This window comes from Rousettus aegyptiacus, unplaced genomic scaffold (assembly GCF_014176215.1).
Source record: "Rousettus aegyptiacus isolate mRouAeg1 unplaced genomic scaffold, mRouAeg1.p scaffold_m13_p_6, whole genome shotgun sequence".
NCBI classification, from domain to species: Eukaryota; Metazoa; Chordata; class Mammalia; order Chiroptera; family Pteropodidae; genus Rousettus; species Rousettus aegyptiacus.
The window spans coordinates 85,397,003-85,409,810 of NW_023416309.1; the positions used below are offsets into that span (position 1 = coordinate 85,397,003).

At 45.6% G+C, this 12,808-nt stretch overlaps 1 protein-coding gene and 1 long non-coding RNA gene across 6 annotated transcripts in view; one reads left to right on the plus strand and one right to left on the minus strand.

The window, feature by feature from the left end:
• Nucleotides 1-1,231: 1,231 nt before the first annotated feature.
• Nucleotides 1,232-5,362, minus strand: LOC118603849. Its single transcript, XR_004951358.1, has 2 exons — nt 5,126-5,362; nt 1,232-4,510 (listed from the first exon to the last, which is right to left on the minus strand). It is a non-coding gene; the product is annotated as an uncharacterized LOC118603849 (long non-coding RNA).
• Nucleotides 5,358-12,808, plus strand: part of HNF1B (HNF1 homeobox B) — a 50,401-nt gene continuing 42,950 nt past the window's right edge. For 3 of the 5 annotated variants that reach the window (XM_016131427.2, XM_016131429.2, XM_016131431.2), the window contains exons 1-2: nt 5,358-5,999; nt 10,554-10,753. In XM_016131427.2, the coding sequence (XP_015986913.1) occupies nt 5,656-5,999; nt 10,554-10,753 (544 nt within the window). In that variant the 5' untranslated portion in view covers nt 5,358-5,655. The remainder of the gene's footprint in view (nt 6,000-10,553; nt 10,754-12,808) is intronic. The other 2 variants (XM_016131428.2, XM_016131430.2) reach the window with 2 other exon arrangements.

The following is a 12,808-nucleotide window of genomic DNA, read 5'->3' on the forward strand; positions in this document are numbered from 1 at the left end:
GCCAATCTCACTTTTTATGGGCGTAGAAGAGGAATAAGATTATTGCTCTGGAGTGAAGGATCTCTCTGCTAGGTGTAGTATTAGTTTAATATCATACTAGGTCACTAGTTTTTAATTTAATCTTTTACAAACTACTGGGAACACCCTATTTCTAAAAATGACCCAACAGAAGGATGTGAATTATTGAATCCAAATGAGAGAAATCTCCTCTACCCTTAGGAGGTTCCTTGGCAGAGATCAACTGATAGCAGCATGTTTGGGAAATAAAAGCAGAGCTGCAAGGGATTTCTAGAAGGGAAGCCGACTGCTGGTGCTTGGGATTTTCCGTCCATTTGCTATTACCTTGTAGCTTTCTGCAAAGGGCTTTGCACACAGCAGACACTTGCTAGTGTTTGTCAGTGAATTTATACCAGAAACTGTGCATTGAGAAGGAGCCCCTGAGCCACGTGGTGTGATTGAGAAAGCATTTGTAAACCCAAGTGCTGTTTGTACCAGCCCACCATGCAAGGCGACTTTCTCCATTACCTAATGTAATTCTTCCAAGAATCCTATGAGATATAAATTCCATTATTATCACCATTTACATATGGTGATAATATAAAGACTCAAATTAGGTAACTTATTTCTGACTACATAGATGTTTATCCAAGGGTTGACAAACAGTGACCCATGAGCCAAATCCAGCCAGCCAATTGGTTTTATAGTTTTATTGGAATACGGCCACACATATTCATTTATGTATTGTCTGTAATAGCAGAGTTGAGTAGTTGTGACAAAGACTGTATGGCCCCCAAAGCCATATTTTAATATATTACTATTTGGCATTTTATAGAAAAAGTTTGCTAGCCCCTATAGGTCCATAGTTTTAATGATGATAAACTATGCGTGGTAAATGGAAAAGAATTTGAAGGTCACACATCAACAGTAGCAGTTAGGAAGGAATAAGGAGGTGACCTCCACTCTTTAAATTTTATACTTTGAAATTATTCATTTACTTTTTACTGTTATAACTTACAGCAACATATATAAATCCTAAATGTGTAGCTGATTATGTATCCACCATTCTAATCAAGATATAGAAATTTTCTAGCATGCCAGCGAGCTCTCTCCTGACCCACCCCTATGAATACATTTCCCAAAGTAACCGCAATTTTAACCTATATCACCACGGATTAGTTTTTCCTTCTTTTTAGCTTCCTATAAATGGAATCACACAGTCTGTATTCCTTTATGGGTGGGAATGGTGTTCTACAACTTTATTGCTAACAACTTGGAAAACTGAGAAGTACAAAAAAGGTAAAAAAAAAAAAATTCATCCCTAATGGCATCATCTAAAGATGATCACTTGTTTATTTAGTCAACGAATATTTTATTGAGCAACTGCTATGTATCAGGCATTTCTCCAGGCATTGACGAGTAAGACATAAGACGGTTCCTGCTTTTGTGGAGTTTACTGCCTATGGTGTATTTCTTCATGGGTTCATCAAAAGTACCATGTCTAGCACTACACAGAGGTCTGGCCGAGCTCTTGGACCATCTGCCCCAAAGGCCTGTAAATGGACTCCCTGGGAATTTAGGACCAATTATTTTTTAAGTCACAAGAAAGCTAAATAGTCATCCAGACCAAATGGCCATTTTTCAAAAGATCGAAGGCCCAGAAAAAGCACTCACTGAAGCCTTTAGGAAAGTGAAGAGTCATCCAGAAAGAAATGTTGTATCCAGAGCTAGAACTTCAGGCCACTAACCCTGCAGTCTAGAATGTTCTCCAGGCTGTGACACTGCTCTCTAACAAGAAGGCCCTCTATCTCCTTCAGAACAGGATAGGGCAGGATTTATGTTTTTTTCGAGAGATGATTTCATTTTGAGGCCTTCTAGAGACTCCATAATCAATGGGAAAGTCTTGGACAGTGGAGTAGCAGAGGATGGAGAAGGCCAGGCACTCCTGGCTATAAGAAAAACAGGGTAACCATGGAAAGTAGGGGGAAGGTTGTATGCACAAGAGCAAAAAAGGAATATCACTTATGCTGCAAAGTTACAGGAGAAGTGGGTCCCCAGGAATGGTTTGCCGTTCTATGAAATTTCCAAGATGATCCTCAAAAAACCTTCATAGAGCGATGAGCCAACTGATTTTAAATTATCTTACAGCAGGGACTGCGTCTCCCATAAAAAATCTTGGAATTTGAACTGCGAATTCATTGTTTGAGTAGGATAACTTAAGGTAGTCTTTTCAAATTCAATAACTCTTAAAACAACAACAACAACAAAAACAAGCTGGGAATCAAAGAGCCCAGACATAAGCCGTCTGACTTTTTCAAGTGTTTTCATGATGTGCTTCTTCTTTCTAAACATGTGAGCCTGTCACACTCCAGGAACCTGAGGTTACTAACTCATATAATCTTCCCCAAAACATAGTAGAGTATTATTATCATTTTCCACGTGAGGAAACTGAGAGTCAGAAAGCTTATATAACATGCTCAAGTCACACAACTGGTTAAGCATATCTGAGACCAAAATTTAGGTCTGTTCGATTCCAATATCTACCTTCTCTTCTCTGCTATGAATCCTCTGCTTCTCCTTTATAGACTCCCCACTTACAACTTTTTATCTCCCAAATCAGTAAAAGCTAGAAACCTTTGTCTTTCCTCCTAAGACCTGTTCAAAAGTGCTAAGCCCCAGTCTCAGCCCTTCAATTAACTTGCTCCAATGGCTCCAAGACACCGCCTTCAAATGTCCTATGTCTTATTTTCCCCATCTTTAAAATAGGACTACTATATCAGTACATCACCACTTCGTCTTATGTGAAGCATAAACAAAGAGTATTTCCACTGTACTCTTGCTTCCTCTATTTGGGAGTTTAACTAAAGGGTTTTATTTGATAAATCATTTAGTTAGCATTTTTGACTCACATCCTGAAGGACTCTCTACTGGGATGCTTACACTTTCCTTTTAAAATTTCCATAGGAAGGGGTAGGTATTGGATCCGTTCACAGATCTATAGTAGCAGTTATTTGGTGAGCACCCATATTGCACTAGGTGGTATATACAAGGCAGATCTGGGCAGGATTATTACAGACGTTGCTAAATACATATAGATCACCTGCAAGATGTATCTGGACACTCACAGGAAGTTTCCCTGTACTCCGTGAAACTTCTTATACATTCACAGTTTATTTGAGGTACAGAGAAGAATGGGTTTGCTGACACCTGAATTTTGAGAGATAAGGAAGCTCGAGAGTCAGACTGAGCACACAACAGTTGGAACTACAAATCAAAGCTTTGTTGTTAAAAGGGAAGTGATTGCTGGTTTTTTAATGGGTTTTCCCAGCTAAACACAGAAACTGATCTTCATTACACTTGACTGCTTCTATCATGATAGCAAGTGAGAAACAGAAAAAAAAGAGGTTGTTTTCCAGTGACATTTACTCTCAGCACTTCATTACCCTGGTTGAGGGGAGCTGGGTAGGCAGAGAATGTTCTCGTAATGGGCTAAACTGTGAGGGGCAAGGACCTGCCATATGTCACAACAAACTAGAAGACAATAAGGTGAAAGGAAGGGCCCTCATTTCCATGAACTTATCACCCCTTCTCAGGGAAAGAGAGAGGTAGTACAAATCTTCCCCAGGGATCTAGGCACACGACCACCTCGCTATTTTCTGGCTCTCAGCATAGGTGGTCCAGACATCTGTAGCTGATTCTGTATTTGAAAGAGGCAGCCTAGCTCCTTAACGACCTGACTTGAATCAATCACACCTGGAATACACCTAGATTTGATTCTGAATCAAGCAAATTGAAAGCTGGCTGACTCCTCTTCCCCCACATTGATATTCCTCTCTTCCCAAAACTAAGCCCAACTTCCTCCTAATTATCTTGTAAAGGTGAGAAAGGTAGGAGAATTTGCTTAGAAGAGCCTTTGCAAATTCCCTGAGGATTCTGAATTTTTGTTCCTAATCTCCCAGTCCCTCCAAACTCAGCTCTAGATCATCCTGATGTTGAGAAATCTAAGTCTTCACTGGGAAGTGGCTTCCTGCCTTCCTATACTGCAAAGGGTAAACGCTATTATTAAACTAAGGGGTTTCACAGGTGGTCTCATTCAATGCATATAAGGCTCCTCCCCTGGACTGTCGGTATCAGTATTTTACAGATGAGGAAACTGAGGCTTAGAGAGGGGAAAGAGGTGTCCTGCCCCAGGAGCTTTCGGTCTGTGAGCCGAGGATCCTAAAAAGCCCCTTCCCCTATTCTTCTACAGGTCAGGTTCAGCCTGTAGGTCTGGGTGAGCCTCAGGACTCCTTCCCACACACTTTGTGCCCCAGGGAGAAACAGGTGAAACTCAGAGTGCTGAAAAGTTCCCGGCTTCCTTCCCAGCCGAGGCCCGGGTGAAAAAAACTTTTATCCCTCAGCGGTTTTATGGGCACCTTCTTTCTCAACTTGTGCCTTCTACCGCCGCTGCCACCTGCGGCCTCACGTCTGCAGGGCGCCATCCCTGGCTCCAGGAACCGCTTGTGTCCTGGAGCTGCAAATAAACCAGAAATCATTGTGGGTGGAGAGGACGGACACGTGGCTCCAACTGTCCATCCAGCTGCTAGGCAAACTTTGCTTTCACTGCTAGAAAGGAGGCCCGGCAATTCTAGTTTTGCCCCGAAAGCGGAGGCGCTTTGATATTCCGGGTTTCAACTGGAGAGCTTGGCCCAGGCGTCCAGTTGCCCCGCGGCCTGGCCAGGCTGGGTGCTGGGGCAGCCCGGCTGCTGCGGGAGTTCAACTTTGGCTACTCCCTCTGGCCATAAATTAGTCTACGCCTCCTTCCCGCTCGCCTACGCTCTGGGAGCCAGCATTTCTACAAATCCAAACCGCCAGACCCGGCTGATGAGGGCCTGGGGTATGCAGAGTGGTAACCCAGGTAGAACTAAACGGGGTCCCTGCAATCCGCCTAACACCACCCCCTCCCGCCCCCAACATACACACACTTTTCCCCAGGTCTCGGCGCCCATTCTCAACGGGTCAGTATCTCCTCTGCTCCGTCGGCTCTCCTGGCCCACCTCCTGTGTCTGTTGGGACACCGTGGAGGGTCTCTCCTCTCCCATTCTCTTCCATCTCCTTCCAAGAACACCCCAGCTTCCTCAGCTCTCACCTGAACCCCCGAAGCACAGTTTCTTCTTCTCTCCAGACTAAATCCGGACTCGAGGCTGGTGGGAAAGCCCCGGAGTCTTCCATACTAGGCTGCAAACTACTTGCTTAACAAGTCCAAAGGTCAGCTAAAGTTTAGCTGATAAACAGAACCAGTACAAGAAGGTCTTCAGCCCCCCAGCGTGAGTACAATGGACCCTGGCAAGCCCCGCTCCCGCCCGATTCCCCAGCTCTCCACGTCTGCCCCACAAACTCTCCCTCTCTGTCTGTTTTCCCCCCTCCCCACGACCATTTGCATCTTGCCGAAAGCCGGGCCCTCCCTGCTAATTTGCATATCTTATATGGCCTAATGGTGGCGATCATGGCAAGTTAGAAGTTTTCTGACTTCTCGGAGGAGACTCCGGGACCCCGCGGAGTAACTGGTGGAAGGAGGCTGAAGTGTGGGGGCTTCCTGGACTTGGGGTTCGCTTGTGAAACTCCCCACTACCTTCTTCTCTTGCACCCACACACCCCCTTCTTTTCTGTCCTTGGAAAATGGTGTCCAAGCTCACATCGCTCCAGCAAGAACTCCTGAGCGCCCTGCTGAGCTCTGGAGTCACCAAGGAGGTGCTGGTCCAGGCCTTGGAAGAGTTACTGCCTTCTCCGAGTTTCGGGGTGAAGCTGGAGACGCTGCCTCTGTCCCCCGGGAGCGGGGCCGAACCCGAGACCAAGCCGGTTTTCCATACCCTCACGAACGGCCACGCCAAGGGCCGCTTGTCCGGGGACGAGGGCTCCGAGGACGGGGACGATTATGACACCCCTCCCATCCTCAAGGAACTGCAGGCGCTCAACACCGAGGAGGCGGCGGAGCAGCGGGCGGAGGTGGACCGGATGCTCAGGTGGGTGTAGACCGAGGTCCGGGTACGCGCTGAGCCCCTTGAACCCCCGGCCTTGCGCCTAAGCTACACGGAGCCCATGTCTCTCGCCATACCTGCTCCCCACCACAGAAGTCCCCCGGGGGGCGCTCCACTTCTCTCCCAACACCTGGACCCCTCTCAACTCCTCAACTGGATGGCCCTGAGCCCTGAGGCTTCATCTCCCCCTACCCAGGCCAGCGCCCGGAACCCAAGAGTCCCTCCTGCCAGGGCTGCGGCTCGGCCTGCGAGCAGCCGAGCTGCGGAGCCCTTTGCCCGCGCAACTAAAGGTGCGACTGGGTTCCGTGAAACAGCAGTGGTTTCCCAGGAGCAGAGGCTCGGGCCGCACACGTCCCAGGCCACGCATTTCTACCCGGCGCCTCCTCTCCGGTCCGGGAAAAACGCGGGCCTAGGGCACAGAGTCCTACTGTTTTTTGCAAAAGGACGGGCGTCAGCCGAGGCCGGGATGGTGGGGTGGGGTGGGGGACGAGTTCTCAGGTGGGCACTCCCATCTGCAGCGCCCAAGGAAGGCCCAGGATTATCTGGAATCCCCCACACTGGTTCAGATTTGCAAAAGGAAATGTTTGCATGTTGTAGGGTCAGGATATACACTCACGGGGCAAAATAAGCTATATATCTAAACAAACGAGGGGCAAATGTGGCTAAAACCCCAGTTCGCAGCGAACCTGGTCGCAACCTGAGAAAGGACGTTTCCGGATCTCGCCGCTGACACCCTGGCTTCCCCGGGAAATTCAGGCGGCTTGCCTGCAGTCTATCTCCCGGTTCGGGATCGTTTCCTGGGCCTCTTCGATCGGCCTAGGGCTTTGACAGCTGGTTACTAATTATTCAAGGAGCCGAGCGGTTCCCTTAGATCGCAAGTAGCCGCTTTAGGACCGAACTCCCTCGCGTGGCCTCGGACACTTCAGTGCCGCGGTTTCAAGGCAGGGCCAGGACCAAAGTCGCGACCTGGATTCGGGCAGCCTCAGATGCATGCCCGCAGTGGCACTTCGGAGTGGGATATGACCTTGCATTTGAATTTGCCACCTGGGGACCTGGCAGCTTTCTCTCTAGCAAAGACCATCAGGAGGGACTTGTAGCCCTCCCCCGCCCCCCGCCCCCAAATACTTTGTTACAATTCGTAGGTTTGACATTCTTGCCTCATCATTTCTCCGAGTGGCGGCGGTTTTTCGCCCGCCGGAGTTTGTGCGCAGGAAGGTGAGAGGGTTCGGTAAGAGAGGCCAGGGGGCCAGACGGCCTGGAGGTTGACCAGGGCCTGGTGGACTAACGAGCTCCCGCCGGGCCTAGGCCCATCAGCCCAAGAGCCCGCGAGCAGGCTCTACGGGGGTCTAGGAAGCCCAAGGCGACCAAGGGCGCCCCTCCGCACCCAGCCCCGCGCCGGGCTGGACGCAGCAGAAATGTAACATAAACTGCAGCACGTGGAGTTAGGGTGTTATTAATTTATTTCTATAAATCATCAACAGAAAGATACACAAAGAGTCGTGATTAGGTTGAAAAGAGAGGCGGGTTATTCATTGGTGAAGTTGTAAAGGCGGCTTAGTAAGGGAAGGAATCAAAACTCCGATGCGGGGTAGCTCGCCGCTCCCAGCACACGCACGCGCGCGCACACACACACACGCACACACACACACACGCACACGCGCACACGGCACTTCGGGGCACTCTGGCCAAGCCCCCAGTGTCGGCGCAGCCCCGGGGCCGCCGACACCTGCAGGCCCGGCGACACCTGCAGGCCCAGCCGGCAGAGAGCCCGGCTGGGCCCTGGGTCCTGGACCTCAGCTCTCTGCCCTCGGCAAAACGCCGGCTCCAGCCAGGCGGCGAGCGAGACTAAGGGTTCCGAGGCGCTCGCCGCGATAGGGACGCAGGACGGACCCCAGGGTTTTCTCCCCTTCCCAAACGGGTGCTGCCTTCCTTCCCCCGCCTTCAGGAGTGCTCGGACTTATACATTTTTCAAGAAATTGCTAGCGGTCCCCAGGTCACTGCACGGTCGGCTCCTGAGCGTGAGACATACACTCCATTTTTTGCCCACCCAGTTTCCCTAAGGCGGAAAGAAAAGAACAGGAAAAGTCACTTTTTGGAGCGCTCGGAAGCTCTCCATACCTCCTAGAAGAGGAAGGCGAAAAAGGAAGGTCGGGGACTGCGCGCTGCCGGGTCCCTGGCTCTGGGTGGAGCCGGCCTCACTCTCCGCTCTCTCCAGGCTGGCGCGTCGGCGGCGTTTGGAAAGGAGCTGGAGTTGAGGCTTCTTAACCGACGCGCGGCCAGCTGTGCTGGGGTCCAGGGCGTTTCTGGTCGTGGGCCGCCGAGGCATTGTTTGGAAAGCGGCGTGCTGAGCGGACGGTGCGCGCGCCCAGGGCCGGCGTTTGACACCTGCGCTCGGAACACAAAGGCCGCGCGTGCTTCTCGGGATCGTGTATTTATTGCGGTCGGGGACCCCGAACATGAGCTGTATTTTTAAATTTTAGAAAGTAACCAGTTCTCCGGGCTCTTCTCGGTGAATCTGTTGTTAATTCTGGGGTCAGAGAGCCGTAAAGGTATAACTACGCCATCTTACCCGCAACTCTAGTTCTTTAATGCGGTCTTAAAAGCTTTGCTACGGTTTGTAGGGTTTTCCGGGTCGTCGTCTGCTTTTTTTAACTTTCCCAATTGTTGAACTAATTCACTCTTTCCACAGAACCCTCAGCGCTTAGAACACTACATTATTTCTCTAGATTTCTTAGACAAAATCAACACAAATTAAAATTGTAAGCAAAACAAAAACAGTCAAAGAATCTGTTAAAGCAGTAATAATAATTTTTAAAATCCAAATACTTTTTCTAACTTTAAAAGCTATTGTTCGTATCTGGTGAAAGTGTTTTTCCACACTAGAAATATCTGTGGAAATATTCGCCACAAATAAGCTTTTAAATGATCTCTAGTATTTCCACGGGTACGTCCAAAATGGTACATTATTTTTCTCTTACTCCAGGTGAATTCTACATGTTTGAAACTGTAACGCACTTTCTCATTTTTTGTTCTTGTTGTTACTTCATTATATTTTATTACTTGGAAGTTTTTTAATAAATACTTGAGAAATTCGTTAACTTATATGTAATTAATCTTAAAAGTTTGCATTTCTCAAAAACATCTCTATCAAAGCCTGTATCCTCACAAATTTAATATCAAAGATTTGCTAAAATAGTTATCCAAATTCTTACAAAATATCTCAGTTTAATTACTAGACTTTTGATGTATTAAACTTTTATTTGACATTATAGGCACCATTTAAAAATAAATTGGGTATTTGATTTGCAACGCTGTATCTGTTTTTACCTTTTTACCTCTGCTTTACACTATTTTTTATTGTTTCATCTGAAACTTTTTTCCCTTCATTTTTTCATGTTTTATTAGGATATTATATATATCCACATATAATTTTTTTAAGTTAAATATGTGGCTGCACTAAACAAATAGTATATGTGGATATCCTGTGTTAATACTTTTGTTCTATACTGTGCATTATTTTCTTATTTTTTTTTTGTTTTATTACATCTCTCAGTTTTATTACCTATTCAATAAACAAGAAACAATATTGTCAAAATTGCAAACATTTTAAATAAATAAAATCCAAAGGCATTACCATATTGTTCTAAAGAAGCTTTTTGTACATCTGAGTTTATGAGAAATGAAGAGTATAAGCAAGGTTTTATGCAAGCTTAAAATTGGGGAGAAATACTACTTTCCAGATACTCTTCCCTATCAGAGTAAAAATGTAAGAATACAGAAAAACGAGTCATTGGGAATCATTACTATTTGGAAATTGAAATTATTCACCCCCTATTAGGTTTTATTTTGGAGGTGTGGCTGTGGTGATTTTTTTTTTTTTTTAACTTTACTTGCCTCACCTCAGTGGAGTAATTCTTAGTATCAGGGAGGAATGTCATTGTAGTTCTTAAAACTTTTCTAAAATTCTGAAAACCATTTAACATGTGGCTAACAAGTCACCTTTGTGTCTCAGGAGATAGACATATATGTTTTATTCCTATTTTGTAAGACAAGAAACTGAGACACCCATTCAGAAGGAAAACAATGTGAAAGAGGTCTAGGTGAATTTAGAAACTGATGCTACTACCCAGATTATTTTTGGATCAACCAGCCCAGCCCCAGGCTAATGGCATCTCCACTTTCCAGTGGGTCTCCTGCCATTTAAGTCTCTCTCAGTCCAGGGAAATGAAGGAACTTTTCTTTCTGCTTAAGAAGAGACAGTACTGGTAGTGCTTTCCCATTCCTGAAAATAGGAAGTCATCTTCATCTTTTCCCACTTAATCTCAAACGAAGGCAGTGGAGTGTACTATCTAGGAGCATTCATCTCCCCTTTTATTTAGGTTCTATTTTGGCCTCATATCTCTCCCAAGGATATAGTTTGGACAAGTGGAGACATAAGTGAAGATCAGAGTTTTTCACAGAGTTTAGGGAAAATATTTAGAAAATATATCTCCCCAGACGTCTTCTACCAGCATCCTAACCATTTACTTATATGTCTAGTGAGGATCCTTGGAGGGCTGCAAAAATGATCAAAGGCTACATGCAGCAACACAACATCCCCCAGAGAGAGGTAGTTGATGTCACGGGTCTGAACCAGTCACACCTCTCCCAGCATCTCAACAAGGGCACCCCTATGAAGACCCAGAAGCGTGCCGCCCTGTACACCTGGTACGTCCGAAAGCAACGGGAGATCCTCAGACGTAAGTGTTTCAATTTCGCCTCTGCCTCAACCTGGAGTGACCTTTGCCCTAACTCTAACCCCTGTGGGATGCCTCAGTTTCCCCTTCTCCAAGAAAGTCTGCATGGTACTTGCAAATATAAGGAAGCTGGCAGTTAGATTTGGCCTTCGTAGTTGCTGTACGATGAATTGGTTTATATCATTTTCTTCTTACACAGTCCCTTACTACCCAGCCAGGTGTTCTGACAGGTCCTTCACTGTGCACAATGGACCTTGAATTTTTTGGTCCCTGCTTCCAACATCTTTCTCTTTGAAACCAAATGGGTAGCAGTGGAATATTGTTCCCAAAGTCAGCCAAACAGCTCCGCTTGATACATGACCACAGATTAGAGTTGCCAAGGAAGACATATTATAGCAAATGATAATATTGATCACTATTACTGTTATTTTCCTCCCCTCTGGGGAGAAGGGATTATTTAAAAAAAAAAGGGGGGGGATGTGTATATATGGATATATTTAGAACCTGAACCCATTATTTTGGGGAGGGGGTGGTGACTGAGTTCTGAAGAAATTTAAGGCACTTACTTACATTTACCAAAGGTGGTAGAGTGTGGGGACATCAGCTGAAGAAGCTGCTTCCGGCTGAGGCAGGAGACTGCAAAAGTGTCTGCCTTTGGAACGCTGACCAATCAATCCTGGTCATTCCCGTCCCCAGAGTTCCTCTCTGCCCCAAATTTCTTCCACTTAATAATATCAAGAGACTTTTGTTTTGAAATCTAGGGAAGTTTGAGCTTCATTTGAATGACAAGAGCAGGAAATGACCTACTGTTTTTATTTTAGGAAAGTATACCTTTACATTATGCTTTAATTATTTTGATCCTTTTCCCAGGAAAATTTTGTATGGGTTTTTACTCTTCAGCATACTGTCCTCTGGGCTATGGACTTCTCTGTCTTTGTCAAGAAAATTAGTTTCCATCACTTTCTGAATTGGGTTTTTTCCCCCTCTCACTAGATGGCCACTTTTTAAAAATTACTTTTGTTTTCTATCACACACTACTCTGAAGTGATTGTTTCAGTAATTATTGTCTCAATGTATATGGGCTGGAAAGGCCCTCATGGTGGAAGGAAAGATTTTTTTAGGCATTCATCTCAGGTTATGGTCATTCTCTCTTTTGTTAGAAGCATTGAAATGGATAGATTAGGAGAAGCAAATTGAGAGCTCTTTGCTGCATAGGGTAGGAGTCTCTGGATTGATCTACCATCTGTGGTGACTAGGTCTGTAAGAATTTGTGTTTCTGACATGAAGCAACTCTGTAATTCCTGAAAAGCCCATTATCAGGAGTCACAGTCTCCAAAGGCCAGAGAACCCTTGGAACCTGCCCTCACTAATCCAAGGCCCATTTGACATCTTTAGTTTGAGTTGCCTGTCTATGTTCAATGGCAGTTCCCTCAGAAAGGAGAGGGAAATAAGAAATACCAAGTGGGAGCTTCTAAAAAGACAAGAAGCCCAGAAAATTTCTCAAGATCCTTGAGAAGGGACATTTTGTAAAAAACTTACGATATAGTTTCTGCAAGGGATTTTTTAATTGTTATTTTTATCATAACTCAAAATCACATGAGACATAAAGCTTAAGAAATATTTCTTCATTCTGTAAATATTATGTGAGCAGCTGTTAGGTGCCAAGCACTGAGCTGGGCCTTGGGATACACAGCCCAGAGACTTACAACCTAATGGAGGAATGAACTATGTGAATAGATAATGCCAAATGTTTTCTAAAGCTGCTGTAAAGGTATATACAAGGGGCAGCAGAGGAATTGCTAAACTGCCTGGAGACATCATGAAAGGCTTCCTAGAGGTGGTGACATTTGAACCAAAGTCTGACAGATGGCTGTAACACATACAATCATGGGGTAAAAATTAGAAGGTGAGATAGATAAAAGAAAGACATAAGTGAATGGGGTAGGAGGAAAGAGAAAGAGGGGGGAGAATTTTTAAAAAGTGTTATGTGAATACAAATTTTCTTTTAAAAAAAAAATAAATGATAATATTCATGGCCTCATCTACACACACAGAATC